The sequence below is a fragment of the Ovis canadensis genome, chromosome X, assembly GCF_042477335.2.
Source record: "Ovis canadensis isolate MfBH-ARS-UI-01 breed Bighorn chromosome X, ARS-UI_OviCan_v2, whole genome shotgun sequence".
NCBI lineage: Eukaryota > Metazoa > Chordata > Mammalia > Artiodactyla > Bovidae > Ovis > Ovis canadensis.
Genome location: NC_091727.1, coordinates 121,947,661 through 121,967,967, shown reverse-complemented (window position 1 = coordinate 121,967,967; position 20,307 = coordinate 121,947,661). Strand labels below are relative to the sequence as shown.

The 20,307-nt window shown below is 35.9% G+C and overlaps 1 protein-coding gene across 1 annotated transcript in view; it reads left to right on the top strand.

Annotated features, from left to right (window-relative positions):
* Positions 1–8,344, top strand: part of HTR2C (5-hydroxytryptamine receptor 2C) — a 156,503-nt gene extending 148,159 nt beyond the window's left edge. The window contains exon 4 of the mRNA XM_070290880.1: positions 7,521–8,344. Within this exon, the coding sequence (XP_070146981.1) occupies positions 7,521–8,344 (824 nt within the window). The remainder of the gene's footprint in view (positions 1–7,520) is intronic.
* Positions 8,345–20,307: the final 11,963 nt, after the last annotated feature.

Genomic DNA, 20,307 nt, shown 5'->3' with positions numbered 1-20,307 from the left:
TTTATGCCAAAGAGTCATATTTTGGGGCAGCATATTTTGTAGTAATGTTTCCATATTTAGATGTTACTTCAAATTTTACTTCTTCATACCTTCAGCTGTATTATAGTTGGACCTCCCTAGGACCTCCTCCACTGTTAAAAAACAAAATTCAATTGAGTAAATTTGAAAATTCAATGATTCACGAATTTTTTCCCCAATAGTCATGTTCAGCCTTTCTGGTAGCCATGTACAGATGTGAGAGTTGGACCATAAAGAAGGCTGAGTGCCAAAGAATTGATGCTTTCAAATTGTAGCACTAGAGAAGTCTCCTGGACAGCAAAGAGATCAAACCAGCCAATCCTAAAGGAAATCAACCCTGAATATTCATTGGAAGGACTGATGTTGAAGCTGAAGCTCCAATACTTTGGCAACCTGATGTGAAGAGTCAACTCATTGGAAAGGCCCCAATGCTGGGAAAGATTGAGAGCAGAAGGAGAAGGGGGCAACAGAGGATGAGATGGTTGGATGGCATCACCGACTCAGTGACATGAGTTTGAGCAAGCTCTGGGAGATGGTGAAGGACAGGTGAGCCTGGTGTGCTATAGTCCATGGGGTTGCCAAGAGTTGGACATGACTGAACAATAACATGCCTTCAGCCATATTATAGTTGGACTTCCCTAGGACCTCCCTCAACATTCAACTGGATAAATTTGAAGATCTAATTGGCTTTATTCAGCAATTCATGAATTGGGTAGCATCCCATCTAGTGAACAGACAGGCACTCCAAGGAACTGGACAAAATGGAAGGTTTTTATAGGAAGAAGAGTGGGACGAGGAAGTTATTAGCAAAAGAAAAGAATTCTTTCAGGTCAGATCATCTTCTTTTGTAGGGGAAGGTAATGGGAGGAGTCTTATTTTGCAGGTACCTCACTAGTGCTAATCAGGAAATTTCAGATTGCTTAAAAGTCACCTTACTGGGAGAATCTGGGACTACTATTAAATCTTGGTCCACTGTCACAGAGGCAGATGACTGCACTTGCTGATTGCTACTTCTTTTTAACGTTCAGTTCTCCATAAACTCTTGCCCAAGTTTAACTTATAAATCCTGGGTATTCTTCCTGTCACTTCATGAACTGTTTTCTTTTAGAATCTTCTTTTAGTTCAACATCCCTTGAAGTCATTTAAGGTCTTTTCCTTACTCAATATCCTTTATTCATGCATGCCTAAGTTCCTATTCTTCCCAAAGCTAACAACTCCTTGAATTCAAAGTTGACTCTCAACCTGATTCTGAATTCCTTAAAATTCCCACTGCATCAACACCATCTATCTGCCAAAGTATACAAAATATTGCTCCAACTCTCAGTCACACTTGATTATCTGATAGCTGAGGCAGCACTGCTTTTGTTCGTTTTGTCTTCTGTGTTTTTCTTTGAAAATAGTTTCTTCGTATTCTGCTGTCAATTCCCATGTTCAGGGGACTCACTTAGTACTCCAAGAGGCAAGGGACCACTCCTGTCAGCTTGACATTTTATGATCCTCCTTGAAAAAATTCCTTTCCATGAAAAACTCATGAAGATAGATACCTAGGAGATAGTCCTGCAGTTTAGTAACAAATTCCCATAATCTATGTTTTCATTTTGATGATGGCCAGTCTGTTCCAGGAAATGTAGTTTATAATCTTGCTCTCTTTTATCTTATTATCATTTACTATTCATCCCTTGGCAATCCACCTTCACCATTCGACTATAACTACCAGTTTAGCGATAATTCCACCTCCACACTGAACACTTCCAGAGACTGTTAATGAGTTTAAATGCTAGGGATTTTCTCTGATGCCTCATTGCATATGCTTGTTACATTAAGATGCTAATGAGGGATCTGTTGGATGGAGGTGCTGGAGCTGGACCAGGGACCAGGCTATAATTACCAGTGTTCTATAATTACCAGTGATTTCCTTATTTTCAAAGACAGAGGAAATGTTTCAAATTCTAGATTCTTCTGTGGCATTTGATGCTGTTGAGGCCACCTTCTTCAGAACATTCCCTCTTTGTGTGTATTATGACATAATTTTTTGTTCACAGTGAACTATTACCATGCTCCTGTTACTCATTTTGTAAATTTTGCTGCTGGTAATGTTGATCTTACCAAAAGATGTCAAAAGAAGGTTTTCAGACCAGGCTCACACGTGCACAGACAATGATGACTATATAATGACTGCTGTCTGGCTAACACTAATTGTAAGATACTATCAATTGTAAGACACATAGCACTTTTGAAGATGTTAAAAATCTGAAAGGAATGGACATCTAAGAATCATGGGCATATGATACTATTATCTGATTGCTTGAAGATAATTGATCTGTGTTGCTTGAATTCAAGGCTTTAAGAAATAATGCAAACATCATTATACATTCTCTAAATTTACTTTCCTTATCTGATGTAAAATAACCACACCAAGTTATTTTACGTCTTTTATGAGGCTAGACTAAGTCACTCAGTCGTGTCTGAATCTTTGCGACTCCATGGACTGTAGCCTACCAGGTTCCTCCATCCATGGGATTTTCCAGGCAAGAATACTGGAGTGGGTTGCCATTTTCTTCTCCAGATCTTCCCGACCCAGGGATTGAACCTGGGTCTCTCGCATTGTAGGCAGACGCTTTACTGTCTGAGCCACCAGGGAAGTCTAGAATAAGATAATACATGTAAAATAATTACTGCAGCTAAAGTACCAAAATCAGTAAGCACTCAATAAATGATAACTAATAGTAAAAATAACACATATTTTCAATAAAAACTTGAACTATAACTGTTATTGAATTCAATATTCTTAAAATGCTAAGACCCCATGTTTATTGAAAGTATTTTTTCTCCCTTAGTAAACTTAATGAATAATAATCAATTTTACAGGGTTTTTTGAGATGTAAATGAGACAATTCATGCAAAATATTTGTTTATTGGTTGAAGTAGTACCAGATATTTTCAGCAGAACATGAATTATAACTTAATTTTGTTGTTTCTAAAATTCTAGAGATGATATACATTTTTCAAAGTTAATTTCAGAAAGATTAAGTGATTCTAGTTAATAATTCCTTCTTTCTATGTTTTTTGTCTGGATTAAATAATATAATATATGAAAGTATATAATAATTGTAAAACATTTAATTCAGTGTGTGACAAATAAAAAGCACTCAGTAAAAAGTGATTATTATTACAATTGTTGTTATTTATTCCTGATATTATCTATGGTAGTTCATTTTCACTTTTTCTCCTTGATCAAGTCAAAGATTTTAAAATATCAAATACTTCTCCATTATACTTGCTAAGCTAGTTTTCTGAAGTTAACTTCACCAAATAATATATATCTTTCAAAAATTTTATGACAATGAGTGAGATAATGCATGTAAAATATTTTGTTGCTATTATTGACAGTTTGTGTTTACTTGATATCACTTGAATTTCTACTAATTGACTAATTTAGAATACTGAGAAACACTTTATACATTGGCTGAATTTAACTCTCCAGGGTTTAGATAACTTCATTCACTAATATAGAACAGCAGTTCTCAAACTCTTTGGTGTCAGGGCCTATTTATACTTTTTAAAACAAATGAAGACCTCAAAGAGCTTGTGTTTACATGGATTATATCTATTGATATTTATTATATTAGAAATTAAAGCTGAGAAATGTTTAAAATATCTATGAATCATTTTAAATAACAATAATGAATCCATTTAATGTTAACAACATTTTTTAATAAAAATTAACTATTTTTCCAAAAATAATTAAGAGAGAAGACAGGCATTGTTTAACAGTTTTAAAATCTCTTTAATATTTAGTTTTACGGAAAGATAGTTGGATTCTCATAGATGTATCTGTGTTCAACCTGTTGTGGTGCACTATTTGGTATGAAGTTTATAAAGAATATACAGTTTTAAAGATGAATAGTTGGAAATGGGAAATCTAGCAAACTCTCTAAAAGAATCTCAGAGGCCCCTCTGGGTCCTTGAACCACACTTTGAGAACTGCTGACATATGCTTTTAATTTTTTTAAGTATTGAATAAGATAATCCATATAATAGATACTGTTATTAATGCTGCTTTAGTTGCTATTAGTATTATTTATATAATTTCCAGATACTGTCAAAAGAAACTTAGTTTCTTGTTTTGTTGACTGCATTCACAGTTTCTATAAAAACAAAAACAAAACAAATGACAATATAGATTTGGTAAAACGGTTAAGCTACTTCACTAAATAATATCTCTATTATAGGAGTTTTAATGAAATTGAGATAATATATTTTATATCTTTAATGTCAGTAATACACATGGCTCAATGCCTGGCACATAAGATAGACTCAGTGAAAGGCAGTTTTAGAATCACTCTTTGTTCAATGTACAAAAGATTATGCAAAAAAATGCCAGGGATAAAATTGACCTCATACACCCAATAACATCATTAGCTTATCTGGAATCACTCTCTTGTCTCTAGACAAGGCCTACTTTTAGGCCCAAGATTACCTTAGGAAAGTAAATAAATCTTTTAACAGAAACAAGCTAATACAATTCAGAGTTGGGCTTTGAGTAATGCTGACTTCCACTGATATTATGGTCAGTGTGTGAGGCCTTCCCTAGAAATTTCAGATATCTAGGAATACCTAAAAGATTGTGCAGCATTTCCTTGGGGAAATGACTCTCCACTCCAGCACTTGTATCCTGAGTGTAGATATGGCTACCCTTGTAGGAATTGTTTCAGAATGAATACAAACTCCCCAGATTAAGTTTCTAGCCTCAGGGTCTGATTGCCACATTGTTGGATGGCAGGGGAGGGGGACAGTTTGGAAGGGGAGCCATTCCACTTTACCCCTCCTCTGGTCTTGCTATAGGATCCTGAAAAAGTATAACACAGTTTTCTACCAACATTTTGTCAGAAAATGGCCTTCTTCTCTACATTTATACCAAAATGGTAAGTGTTTCCACTCAGGACCCCAAGACTTTTGCTCTAGAAGGAATCCATTCCAAAGTTAGCAGTGGTAGTAAATCTTACGGACTTTTATCATCTGAGATCTAACAGCCATTTCTTTCATGCTTCTGAAAGAATCTCTGTTTTATTTTAATTGCTTCCATTTTTTAAATATTAAACTTTTGGTATAAAGACTTTAAAAGATTATAAAATTACGTAGAATTATATTATAAAGAACCATGTACTCATTATCTAGCTCCAAGATTTATCAATTTATGAACTGTCTTGCATCATCTGTACTTCTGTCCACTTCTCCCTCCCATATTATTTCAAAACAAACCTCAGAATCATAATATTTTATCCGTAAACACTTCAGTATATACATATCTAAAAATATAAAATTTTCCCCACATAATCACAATATCAACATCACTTTTAAAAGCTAATTAAAGATAATTATTTACTATCATCAAAGGCCAGTTATTGTTCAAAATAACACATTTCCACCTGTGTCATGAATATTTTTAAAAATTTGTTTGCATCACAATTCCAAGAAGATCCACATATTAACATTGCTTGATTGGTATTTTAAGACTCTCTTAATATTATGTTCTCTAATTTTTTCTGTTGTAAATGATTTGTTTTTAAGAAACCCTTCCCTCTTTTCTTAATCTCATATTAGCTTCCTTAACTCCAGAAAACTTCCTACAGCCTTATCCTCACTAAAACATTTCATGAAGGATGAGCCAATACTGGCTTCTTTCAGGCAAGCTTGACCTATGCTCTTTCTACATATTCCCTCATATTTATGGCTTTTGGAATAAAGACTCTAAGAATACAAGATGGCAACATTCTTACCTATCATTTTATAACTCTTAAGAAATGTAACCTGTGTGGTTCATCAAATTTGGTGACTATTACCTTCTCATACTTGCCACTCTTCCCATCTAGAGTTCAAGGGTCGCTTCACCAGATCCTGTACTGTATTACCTGAGGACACTTTCTGTTTGCAGTGTCTCCTAGTTTTCACAGCCATTCTTGCCTTCTTAAATGGCATGCCTAGGTTCAGAATTGCAGGTATGTACCAATACACCAAAAGATCTTGTCACATCTATTGATGCTTCTCATACCATCACTTGGTCTCTTTCTCGAGGGGAAAAAAAAAAAAAACAAACAAACCCAGGCATGTAAGAAATTCAGGGCCTGAATTAGAAGGCTTAAAGATAACTTTTCATAACTCTTCCTCATGTCTTCCCAGAAATTAAATACCAATCAATGTCATCAACAAGCTCTTAGCAAAGAAAAATATTTTCCCCTCTTGATCATCAAGCACTCTATACCTGACAAAGCATGTTAAGACAATCTATAGGGACTTTCAGATTTGTCATGGTTCCCTATGTGTTCCCTAAAGCCAGCAATGATCTTTGAGAGTGTGTTTCTATCCTCTTTCACAGTTCATAGTACAAAGAGCCACCAGCCCAGGAATCCTCATAATGATCTCTGATAGAATCCTAGAAGTGCAACCTGAATTGTCCCAGGCTTCAAGTTCCTGTGGACACAAGAAAAAATAAATTAACAGTAAAATTTGAATTTCATTTGTGCAAGTTATCCCTGCTTATTGATGATAGACCTCTTCAAGATCGACCATAATGATTTGCCATAATCATTTCCAAAAATTTCTAGGTACATTACTTATGCTCAGGCACAAGATTCTGCTCCCATCTTCTTATTGATATTTTTTGCCTGTGAACTTCTTTATTAGTGGAGGTGCTTACCTAGATGGACACCTCTCAGTATTCTTAAAAAACAAATGAGTTCAAAACTCCACATCTAAATGGGAGGACTGTATCTCTCCCAGAGTCTCAGGAAAATGCTTACTAAAAAGACAATTCCTTCAGTTTCTGCATAGAGACTATGTCTGCATTGTGGCCAGTCTAATTCCTATTTGAGGGGCATACTATCCTCTTCATCTCCAAAAAACTCCAGAGCTCCCAGGCTCTGTCTCCAAAGGACTCACCCACAGAAGTTCCTCTTCTTGACCACTTTCCTTGGGAAAGGATGTCCTTAGCTAAAAACTCATCTCAAACTCAGCCTAGTCAATGCTGACATGCTTACTCCTAGGTGGTATGCACATCATTTTTATTGCACTTGGAATGCTAAAAATGAACAATTGAATTTATTGATGTCATTGAATACAGACACAAATTTATTCATTCAACAAATATTTAGTGAATGCCTTCTATGAGCTGGGACATTTCTAGGAATTGGAGCTAAAACAAAAAAGACACAATTCACTGTTATATACAACCATACTTATAATTTATCTCAGTAATGGTAATTACAAGTCTTTTACAGAAAATTGGTGAGAAGGCATTCCTAACTTGAAAAAAAGCTGTCATTTTCTGATATCATACTGTTACTCTTTCATGTGACTATCAATTTATGCTGTGAATAGCTTTCAACAAATATCAGATCTAAATTTTCTCCAGTGATATGCAATTGAATGTATCCCACTGTACAAACCTGTTCAATGCTTCCATATGCTGTAACAATGTCCTACCTTCTTTTTTGTTCCTGTAGGTGTATCAGTTCCTATCCCAGTGATTGGACTGAGGGATGAAGACAAGGTGTTCGTCAACAACACCACCTGCGTGCTGAATGACCCAAATTTCGTTCTTATTGGGTCCTTTGTAGCTTTCTTCATACCGCTGACAATCATGGTGATTACCTACTGTCTGACGATTCACGTCCTTCGCCGCCAAGCTCTGATGTTACTGCACGGCCACACTGAGGAACCGCCTGGAATAAACCTGAATTTCTTGAAATGCTGCAAGACGAACACCGATGAAGAGAATTCTGCAAACCCGAACCAAGATTTGAACCCACGCCGAAGGAAGAAGAAAGAAAGACGGCCTAGGGGCACCATGCAAGCTATCAACAATGAACGGAAAGCCTCGAAGGTTCTTGGAATTGTGTTCTTTGTGTTTCTGATCATGTGGTGCCCGTTTTTTATTACTAATATTTTGTCGGTTCTTTGTGGGAAGGCTTGTAATCAAAAGCTCATGGAAAAGCTTCTGAATGTGTTTGTTTGGATTGGCTATGTTTGTTCAGGAATTAATCCTCTGGTGTACACTCTTTTCAACAAAGTTTACCGAAGGGCTTTCTCCAACTATTTGCGCTGCAATTATAAGGCAGATAAAAAGCCTCCAATCAGACAAATCCCGAGAGTTGCTGCCACTGCTTTGTCTGGGAGGGAGCTTAATGTTAACATTTACCGGCACACCAATGAACCAGTAATTAAGAAAGCTGATGACAAGGAGCCTGGTATAGAGATGCAAGTTGAGAATTTGGAGCTACCGGTTAATCCCTCCAATGTGATTAGTGAAAGGATTAGTAGTGTGTAAGAAAGCGCAGCACAGTCTTTTCCTATGGTAAAGCTACAAATGTAGAAAATTGTTCTTTAATTCTGCCGGTCATAACTAATGTAAATATTGCCGTCTGAAAAGTGTGTTTTATATATAGCTTTGCAATCCTGTACTTTACAATCATGCTTACAATAGTGAGATTTAGGGTTCTATATTTACTGTTTATAATAGATTGAGAATAACTTATTTTAATTGATGCAAAAATGTTGATTTCTCCCCCCTTCCATCCCTCCTTCCCTCCCTCTTTTTCTTTCTCTCTCTCCTCTCTCTCTCTTTTTCTTTTGCATATAAGGAAACATTGATGTTCACCTCAGGTGGCATTTGCAGGAGACCAGAATGATACACATGACAGCGGTTTTCAACCACACCAAAATTGAACAAATTCGGTGGACTCTTTTTTCCGGGTTAACAGTAAATATGCACTTTAAATTCTTGCTCTGTTGATCTACACACATAAATACAGTAAAATAGGTTCTGCCTTCTGAAACTCTACCACAACTATTAGTGAGTCAAAGGCAGAACTTATTTCTTGTCACACACAGGGGAAATTTTGACATTGTCAGAATGTTGTGTTGATATTTTACTGCAATGTCTGTCCCCAAACATAGTGGCATTTTAATATAGCAGCTAGTTAACCGGAACTACAGAAGTGGAAGGATGACAAGAGATATATACACCAACAATAGCTTTTCACTTCTTATAATGTTCAAATTCTGATTATGACAAACAAACTGGAATTAGTGTCTTCATTCTGGTCCTTCGTAAATACCTAATTCCATGATTAAACTGGGAAACAAAATCCCAGAGCTATTTCCCAAGCCAGGATTCAACATCAATTGGGTTTTGATATCAGGATCCTGGAAATTCGTGTGCTACACACAAAATGAAATTAGCATTTTTGAGCCTTATTAAAATAGCATATTAATTATGGTACCTCTATCTATAGGACCTAATTTAGCAGTCCATTTTTGAGTAAAACTTGCATTGGAAGCAGATGCCCAAGACTTTGGAAGTTTTACTTGATTAAGGACTACAGAACTGGGCCCTTAGAATGTGAAAAAAAGTAATTAAAGAAGCTTTTACTGAACTCTGGGAAAAAAAGAAATACAGAGTTTCCATTTGGATTTTAAACAAAATATCTCATTTTCAGATCCTTCCAAACTCTCTAGTGCAGGGAAAGGCTGCAGCTAATTTGTGAAAGTGGCAAGCTCTTCATTGTACTGCAATTCCGTACCAGATGTTTAAACCTTTGTTAAATATAGTGTTGTGTTACAGTCAGTGTTGGCCATTGTTTCATTCGTGGGCCTGTTGCTCTCTAAGAATTCAGTACCATTTTACTAGTTTGTTAACCATGAAAGGTTTTCAAACATTACTAAAGTCAGACTATTAAGTCTATGCTGTGTGTAGAGTATACAAGTGTTTTCAGTAACTATATTTCCATGTGTGTCCATTTCACACAATTGTGGATCTATTTCCAAAGACTTCATGATGCTATTTCTTATGCCTGACAGTTACTTACACACCTTAGAGTATCTTGAAATTGGTGAAGGCAGAATCCAAATTTCTAAAAACCCCAGTGTGTGTCCTCAACACACAGCATAGATAAATCCAACAATCTGCCACAAGGGCAGTGGGAGAGATGCTGTATCTGAAGAAACTCATACAGTCCCTAAGTGGTTTGCAACACTGCCAAATGCCAGTCAATTACTTGAGCATGCCCAATTATAACATGAAAGTAAAGTCTACCTGCCTGTTAGCTCTGTCAAACTGCACGTTAAAAACAATTATATGAAATTGAATGAGACCTAATTCTTACTGAAATGAAAATGTCTGAGGAAACATAGCATGCATTGAGCATGAGTTCTGCATATACATGGTGTCCTGCATGTATGCCATGTATGGTGCATAAATCCATCGAGTTGTATTAATGTAAGGCAGAGTAGGTGTTATAAGAATGACTCAAATGCAAATCCTTTGGCAGTCTTTAAAAAGACCATGAGATCAGATCTGAAGTATTGTGAGTATAGAGAAAATTGGAAACATTTGATTTCTTTCCTGAACTATCAGGGCAAGCTCATAGCACATGTTTTACAAAGAAAATATAAACCACTTATTTTCAAAAGCACTAGCAATAAGTTGAATGATAATAGCTTATAGCACATTTGTTAATAATTCTTATGTCATCAAGCAGTAGTACTTAATAGTACCCAACACAGTAATTATTCTAACATCATGTGCTATTCGTAAGTTCTGTGCAGTTTGGTATGAAATAAGTGTTTTCATTTGGATATAAATCTTACAGTTCAATGTTAAATCTACAACTTTTATAAATGTTTTAAAGTCCATGTGATAAGTGTAAACATGGTGAATTTATTGTCAAACAGATCATTTTGATGTACTATTATATACATATATCTGTTTAAGACACGTGCAATGGACTGCCTTATATTATTTCCTGTAAATCTTCCTTCATCAAGTGGTACTTTTTGTGAGTGGTTGCAAAATGTTGTCTTATTCCTGATTCCTGTATGTTATCCCTTCCAGGTTTTTGTGATATTTCTTATTAATTTATTAAATTTATTAAATGTTGCCTAATATGTCATGTGCCTTTTTCCCCCCTGCATCTTTTGAGGGAAAAATACACCACTTCATTTCTTGGAAAATTAAATTGTAACTGGTTAAATAAGTTCACAAAGACAAATACAACCAGAGAATATTACCCTTTTCTGTATACTCAAAGACTATGACACTAGAGGAAAGACAAGAGGTGTAAATGACAAAAGCAATATTAATAACAACATCACTGATTCTTCATGAACAGAATAACTGGACTCTGAAATATTCCTATCTTCTTAACCTGAGCAGGGGCTTAGGGTGGCTCACGTGCTCTCTTTGCTATAGGATTGTTATCTTATCCCCATCAGACTCTAAGCTCTCCAAGAGTAGAGAGAACCATGTCTATACTGTTGATGTTTTACTTTCTAGTTGATAGTAGTCACTCTGTGTTCAATAGGTATGTATTGAGCATCATATTTGTGGGCATTGTACCTGTTGCCAAAAGAAGCCTTACAACTCCCCACTGTTCATGCAGACTTGATCACTTTCACTGACCTCTATCCCAAATGGCCTTGGATACCTGTGTTATCATCAAGGTCACCATACTAAGTGCCTCTGTTCCTCCATATCTGGAGCCATGTGTGACAAAATCCACTGGCCTTTTCTTCCACCATGTATACCCTTCCGATGCTGCGTGAGCTACTGGTATGAGTTCAGTTCCCTGAGAAGAAAGCAGAAGTACCTCATTCCTTTGCAACCATGACTAGCTTGATTCCTAGGAATGGGCCAAGGAATAAAGGCTGAAGTGCCACTTTGAAACCAATGGGGTTACTGCTGCCCATGGCTTCAAATATCTTATACCACTGAAGCTAGGGACTATTCTTGCCCAATAGTGAAGCAATGGAGAGAGGTTGAAATTTCTGATGGCACGGAACTGAAGTCATTATTACCAGTAAAAGGGAAGGAGGGTCAGAAGGAAGACTGGAGTGTCTTATATCATAGCACTGGAAGGTCTTTGTGGTCTGAGTATAAAAACATACTTCTTGTCATCAAGCAGTAGTAAGTTTCTGCTTACTGCAGAAACACAGTTCCCACACAGTTAATCAGTTCCCTCTTAGGTCAATGCAATCTCCATGGTTGAGGCCCATTTCTCCTTGCATATTCCCCTAGACACATGTTAACATATCACCCAGAAAGCTGCATGTATTAGAAAGAGGTATTTTTATAGGCAATGCCAACAAGAATAGATAACTCTTTGGGACCCCATAGGACTGTAGCCTACAACGCTCCTCTGTTCCTGGGATTCTCCAGGCAAGAGTACTGGAGTGGGTTGCCATTTCCTTCTCCAGGGGATCTTCCTGACCCAAGGATCGAACCCAGGTCTCCCTCATTGCAGGCAGATGCTTTAACCTCTGAGCCACCAGGGAAGTCAGTAACAGCATAGTGGTTCTCAAATATTATGTGACTCATAGCTCACTTATAAATAGTTCTAAGAGGTAAAGTGAGTTCCCTAGGATGTAAATTCTGAGATGGAAATAAGTATACAGGATGTAATTAGAAAAGGATCTTGGGATCCATCTGCATGGGGGAATGGAAGAAAGGAGGAATGGGCAGAGGGAGAAACTGGGCTCTCATGTAGTCACAATAAGGACTTATTCCCCATGCACCTTTGTAGAGAAAAATATGCAACTTAGCCTCATTTTCTTTGAAAGTTAAATTGAATTCTGTAAAATAAGTTCACAAAGACAAACTCAACCAAAAAGTATCACCCTTCCTCACTAATTCTGCATGTAGTCAAAGAATATAACACCAAGGGAAAGACAATTGAGAGCTGTGAAAAACAGAAACATCACACTTAGCTGACTCCCATGGGAAGCTTCATAGTTGTTCCAAGTTGAAGCAGGGGACCAATCCTCCATATTGCCACTGTCCCCAAGAGAGATATACAACCTTATGCCAAGTCACTTTCTTCATCAGAGGCAATTCCCAAAGACAGCTTATACCTGAAAGTTGTCAAGTCTACAATTTCCCATCACTTGGGAAATAAACCCTTCAGCCCTGGAGGTGGAATCTTGTCAAGATAGCATAGCATCTATAACAAATAGGGCATTTATTGAATAGAAAAGATTCACTACCTAGTTCAACACCTATATAAATAAGACAAGAGAACCTGGATGGCTGTCACTGAAGGACAAATCAAGGGAAATGGAGGTGAAAGGAAATATATGTTTTTATATATGATTTCTTTTCTTATTAAAGGTGTTCTCAATCAACAGCTTACTAGAATTCCTAGATTTATGAATCCATCTCGATAGTTCAAACTAAAATGGCAGTAAAAAGCAATCCCAAAGCCTCAATGGCTTAACGAAACAAACATTAATTTTGAATTCACACTCAATGTCCAATGAGGGTTGCCAGGAAATCTCTTCTCATCATGGTTACTCTGGGCAAAAATGATAGAGGCTTTATACTTGCTACCATGTAGCAGAGGGAAGGAAATTTAGTGAAGCTATTTCTTACACTAAAGCTAACCCTACCTTTGACTTTCAAATTAATCCTGACTCTATCCATATTCTCACACCTTACCTATAATATTATTTCTTTTCTTAATTTTATCTTTAAAATTTTCTATGTGTAATCCTGTCCTGCTCTAAATTTATAGTTAATTCTAACCCTAACTCTTGTTTCTAAGTTACCTATAACCACAATCCTGCCTTCTGCAAACTCTAATCTTACTCAAATCTCTAACCTCACCCTTATTGTTAACTTCAATGCTTGTTCTGTTTTTAATCCTCTTTAAGGGGCTAATTCTGAACTTACTTCTAAACCAACATCTGGGCTCCCCTAGTGGCTCAGACGGTAAAGAATCTGCCTGGAATTCAGGAGACCCAGGTTCGATCCCTGGGTTGAAATGGCAACCCCGGAGAATGAAATGGCAACACACTCCAGTATTCTTTTTTTTTTTTTTTTGGTAAATTAATTTATTTATTTTAATTGGAGGCTAATTATTTTACAATATTGTAGTGGTTTTTGCCATACATTCACATGAATCAGCCATGGGTGTACATGTGTCCCCCATCCTCACTCCCCTCCCACCTCCCTCCCCATCTCATCCCTCAGGGTCATCCCAGTGCACTGGGCCTGAGGACCCTATCTCATGCATCAAACTTGGACTGGCGATCTATTTCACATATGGTAATATACATGTTTCAATGCTATTCTCTCAAATCATCCCACCCTTGACTTCTCCCACAGAGTCCAAAAGTCTGTTCTTTACATCTGTGTCTCTTTTGCTGTCTCTCATATAGGGTCATTGTTACCATCTTTCTAAATTCCATAAAGATGTGTTAATATACTATATTGGTGTTTTTCTTTCTGACTTACTTCACTCTGTATAATAGGCTCCAGTTTCATCCACCTCATTAGAACTGATTCAAATACATTCTTTTTAATAGCTGAGTAAATATTCCATTGTGTATATGTACCACAGCTTTCTTATCCATTCATCTGCTGATGGACATCTAGCTTGATTCCATGTCCTAGCTATTGTAAACAGTACTGCAATGAACATTGCGGTACACATGTCTCATTCAATTCGAGTTTCCTCAGTGTGTATGCCCAGCTGTGGGATTGCTGGGTCATATGGCAGTTCTATTTCCATTTTTTAAGGGAATCTCCACACTGTTCTCCATAGTGGCTGTACTAGTTTGCATTCCCACTAACAGTGTAAGAGCGTTCCCTTTTCTCTACACCCTCTCCAGCATATATTTTTTGTACACTTTTGGATGGCAGCCATTCTGACTGGCGTGAAATGGTACCTCATTGTGGTTTTGATTTGCATTTCTCTGATAATGAGTGATGTTGAGCATCTTTTCATGTGTTTGTTAGCCATCTGTATATCTTCTTTGGAGAAATTTCTGTTCAGTTCTTTGGCCCATTTTTTGATTGGGTCATTTATTTTTCTGGAATTGAGCTTCAGGAGCTGCTTGTATATTTTTGAGATTAGTTCTTTGTCAGTTGCTTTGTTTGCTATTATTTTCCCCCATTCTGAAGGCTCTTTTCACCTTGCTTATAGTTTCCTTCGTTGTGAAGAAGCTTTTAAGTTTAATTAGGTCCCATTTGTTTACTTTTGTTTTTATTTCCATTACTATGGGAGGTGGATCATAGAGGATCCTGCTGTGATTTATGTCAGAGAGTGTTTTGCCTGTTTTCCTCTAGGAGTTTTAAAGTTTCTGGTCTTATGTTTAGGTCTTTAATCCATTTTCAGTTTATTGTTGTGTATGGTGTTAGAAAGTGTTCTAGTTTCATTCTTTTACAAGTGGTTGACCAGTTTTCCCAGCACCACTTGTTAAAGAGATTGTTTTTTCTCCATTGTATATTCTTGCCTCCTTTGTCAAAGATAAGGTTTCCATAGATGCATGGATTTATCTCTGGGCTTTCTATTTTGTTTCATTGATGTATGTTTCTGTCTTTGTGCCAGTACCATACTGTCTTGATGACTGTGGCTTTGTAGTAGAGCCTGAAGTCAGTCAGGTTGATTCCTTCAGTTCCATTCTTCTTTCTCAAGATTGCTTTGGCTATTCGAGGTTTTTTGTATTTTCATACAAATTGTAAAATTATTTGTTCTAGTTCTCTGAAAGAGATAGAAATTGCATTCTTTTTAGTGGCTGAGTAATACTCCATTGTGTATATGTACCACAGCTTTCTTATCCATTCATCTGCTGATGGACATCTAGGTTGCTTCCATGTCCTGGCTATTATAAACAGTGCTGCGATGAACATTGGGGTACATGTGTCTCTTTCAATTCTGGTTTCCTCTGTGTGTATGCCCGAATCAACCATAGCTGTACATATGTCCCCTCCCCCTTGAACCTCCTTCCCATATCCCATTCCTCTAAGTTGTTAAAATTTAAACACAGCATTACTATATGAGGGACCAATTCTACTACTAAGTATATAGTCAAGAGAATCAAAAACAGGCTTTAAAACAAAAGCTTGCTCATAAATGTTCATAGCATTGTTATTCATAATAAACTAATAAACATATTATTAACATAATAAACATTATTCAAAATAAAGAGTGGAAAAAAAAACAAATTTCCATCAACTAATGAATGGATAAACAAAATGTGATATATTCACACAATGGAATACTATTCATCCATAAAAAGTAATGAAGTACAGATTCACGCCACAACATTGATGAACCTTGGAAGTGTTATGCAAAGTAAAAGAGGCCAGAGACAAAAGACCACAAATTGGATGATTCCATTTTTATGAAATGCCTATGATAAGCAAACCTATAGAGATACAGAATATAGATCAGTGGTTGCTTGGAGCTGAAGAAGAGGTTGAAGAGAGAATGCAGAATATTACTAACAGAAGGTTATTTTTAAAATGATGGAATGTGTTAAAATTAGATTATATGATACTTACACACTGTGTAAATATAAAAAATTGAATTACACACTTTAATGGGTGTACATAAATCTTCTATAAATTATATTAGTATATTTTAAATGTTCAGACATATTTAAAACTTGGTTAAAAATAATTAAAGAGGTGGATATCTATAAAAACAGCAGCCTTAAAAGTGGAAGATTAGTTAAAATCTTTCAGAGACTAGAAAAGAAGAAAAATTATTGCTTTATTTTAGATTTTAAAATAACAATATGAGTAAGAGATGAGTAAGAGAATTTATAGGCAAATCTCACTCATGATCATAGATGCAAAGATATATATAGTTAAAAAAGCAAACTGAAATTAGTGGTGCATAAAAATAATATATTATTAAAATTAGGTTGGTCTCAGGAGAATAAGGCTGGTTTAACATGATCAAACCCATAGGTGTAATTCAACTTCTAGTAGATTAAGAAAAATATACATAATGATATCAATAAGCACAAATTTTTTAACAAAATTCAATATACATTCAATGTTTTAAAATCTTAATCAATGAGGAATAATACGGAATTTTATTAACCTGATAAAGGCTAAAATCAAAAAATAGAGTAAATATCATTCTTGATAGTTAACAATTTGAAATTCTTCCTTTCCTTAAAATTAAGAAGAAAACAATGATATCCACTATTACTGCTTCCATTCAACAATGTACTGCAGAACAAAATAGGGAGACCAAAAATAATCATTCAGATATGGAAACAATATATGTCAGAGCTCATTGTAAATTAGTGGGGAAAGGAGTGATGGTTCAGTAAGATATACTGGGATAAACTTGTTACCCATTTAGAAAAAATGAAGCTGAAGTCCTATATTACATCATACAGAATATTTAATTCAAGATGGATTCAAGCTTAAATGTGAAAGAGAAAACTTCAAAATTTTTTGAAGGAAATATAAAAATATTTATATTACCTTAGAAAAAGAAATGAAAAAAAAAAAAGAAAAAGAAATGATTTCTGAAACAAGAAAACAAAGAACTAACCAGGAAAACATTCTATAGCACCTATTCCTTATTTCTACAATTCTATTATATTTAATTTTACAGGGGATTGTAATTACTTACTTAATTGTCTATTCCACTGAACTAACAACTACTTAAGGATAGGGACTGTATTCTATTAATTTTATTTTCCCCTCAACCCTGGTAGGTGTTAGTTGTATCTCTATGATAGAAGAGAAGAGAGAGTTTCAGGGGAAAAGGGTAGCTTTTACTTTTTCCTTGATTTGGTATTTCAGTGCTTTTCCCTCCCTAGCAATTACCCAAGTTTTTCTCTCTTTGTTAGGTATATGAAGTGTCATACATGTATATTACCATCCACATCCAAGCCATGTTTTTCATTACCTACTCTCAGTCATCTACCTTATTTGTAAAATTTCAGTCCAATATCTTATTTCTTCATGGATTCAATTTCTTGGCTTTTGAAGGGCACAGTAAAGTGAAGAATAAAGTTCTGTTAATGACTAAAGGGGAAAAAAAAAAACAAGTATTATTTGTTCAGGGCTTCCCTTTTAGCTCAGTCAGTTCTAAATTGGATCTCTGGAGGTTAATCTCCAGAAAAGAGATTCTAAAGGTGCAATTAAAATTGAGTATGTGCAGACTACATCACTGCAGATCCATCTTAGATCTGTAAGAGGCCTTCCCAAGGTCTAATTCCCCTTCAAACATGAGAATGTCTTCTTTCACATTCTTGACATTTCAAGAGCTACCTCAGCTGTAATCCTTCAAACAGAGCACTGATGGAGACAAGAAGCCCGCTGTTTGAAAGGAAAGTCTTTCCCATTTTATTTTGTCCTAACTAATCATTCTAAATCCAGAAAAAGGAACACACAGCCCTGAGGTAATAGGAGCATTGTAAAAATTTCCATATTTCTGTAGGTGTTTTCCCAAGATATTTTCTCCAGAAAGTTTTTCAACATGACCCCCTAGATTCCATAACTAATGGCAAACACAGAATGCCCCCAAGCCTCTTTTACATAGAAAAACAACTAGTTGAAGCTAGTCACCATCCTCTAAATTGTACATTCCAGCAATATAGAGTCATTTGAAAAGGCACAAGAAATTGAATCACAATCATACACCACCAGCTCCATAGGGTGTGTCAATAGTCAGATTATCAATGAATCAGAGATGAATGCTTAAGGCTGCTTTGGAAAAGAGTATAAATAAGACACACAAGGCAAGGGTCAATTTCATTCAAAGAATCAAAATATGTAAGAATAGAAAAGGCCTCTGAGGGATCATTTAGTCCAGCTGTATTATACAGAAATGCGAGTTCTACAACAGATTTTAAATCAAATGGATTTCTTGCATAATACATGTAAAATAAAACAGTTCATACTAAAGTCTTCTCCAGAGAACCCTAGAGGACATTAGCATGTTTCAGGATTTTATAATCCATAGAGACCTATTTAACTTTGCTTAGATTATCCCAAATATATCTAGCTGCAACCAACCTTTTTTTGTAACAACTAGCAAAATACTACTGCAATGCACACCAAGAAATGCTAACCTAGTTGAATCTTCTCATTTTAAAAATGAGGGAAGGAAGACCCAGAAGTTTTTGAAATGCCTAAATCAACAAAACTACTTATTTGCAGAGCCAGGAATGCAACTAAGGAATCATGGCAGCTTGTAAGTGTGGAGCATTCTTCTCTTCCGCCTTTAGTCTCTCTAAATCCCTAGGGAAGGATGACATTTAACCACAAATTGGTTTCTTGGCACTCTCCTTCATATCTTCTTTTAGGAAAATTGTATTACCTATACCAGTGATTTGCAACCAGGTGGGTGAAGTGAAACTGGGAAGAAGTGTTAACAGAATCTGCAGGGCAAGAGAAGCATTTCTAAAAGCATATTAAATGTTAAAGTATACTTTTTTATTTGGGGAAAAATGATATTTTCTTTCCTTATATAAGGTTTTTTGTAGCAAATGACATTTAGTCTCATAAAGAACAAGTGGTAATCAGCCAGTCTAGCCAAACCAGGAGTAGTTGAAGGGTGTGGCAGGCAGAGAGGATAGTAAATCCTTTTAAGGACTAGAGGCATGATTCAGTTCAGCCACTTCAGTAGCTCAGTCATGTCCGGGTAAATAGTCAAAAAAAAAAAAAAAACACTAATTGAAGAGACACATGCACCCCAATGTTCATAGATGCATTATTTACAATAGGCAACATATAGAAACAACCCAAGTGTCCATCAACAGATGAATGGATAAAGATGTGGCATATACATATACAACAGAATATTACTCAGCCATAAAAGAATGAAATTTTGCCATTTGCAACAATATGGGTGTACTTGGAGGGTGGTATTCTAAGTGAAATTAATCAGACAGAGAAGGACAAATACTATATGATATTACTTATATGTGGAATCTAAAGAATACAACAAACTAGTTGTATAATTAAAAAGAAACAGACTCAGATACAAAGAACAAACCAGTGGGGTGAGGTAAGAGAGGAGAGGCAAGATAGGGCAGGGAATTAAAAGGTACAAATTACTATGTATAAGATAAGCTACAAAGATTCATTGTATAACACAAGGAATATAGCTAATATTTTATAATAACTATAAATGCAGCATAACCATTAAATTTGTGAATTACTATATTGTACAACATTCAGAAAATGAAGATCATGGCATCTGGTCCCATCGCTTCATGGCAAATAGATGGGGAAACAGTGGAAACAGTGTCAGACTTTATTTTGGGGGGGCTCCAAAATCACTGCAGATGGTGACTGCAGCCATGAAATTAAAAGAGGCTTACTCCTAGGAAGGAAAGTTATGACCAACCTAGATAGCATATTCAAAAGCAGAGACATTACTTTGCCAACAAAGGTCCTTCTAGTCACGGCTATGGTTTTTCCAGTGGTCATGTATGGATGTGAGAGTTGGACTGTGAAGAAAGGTAAGCATGAAGAATTGA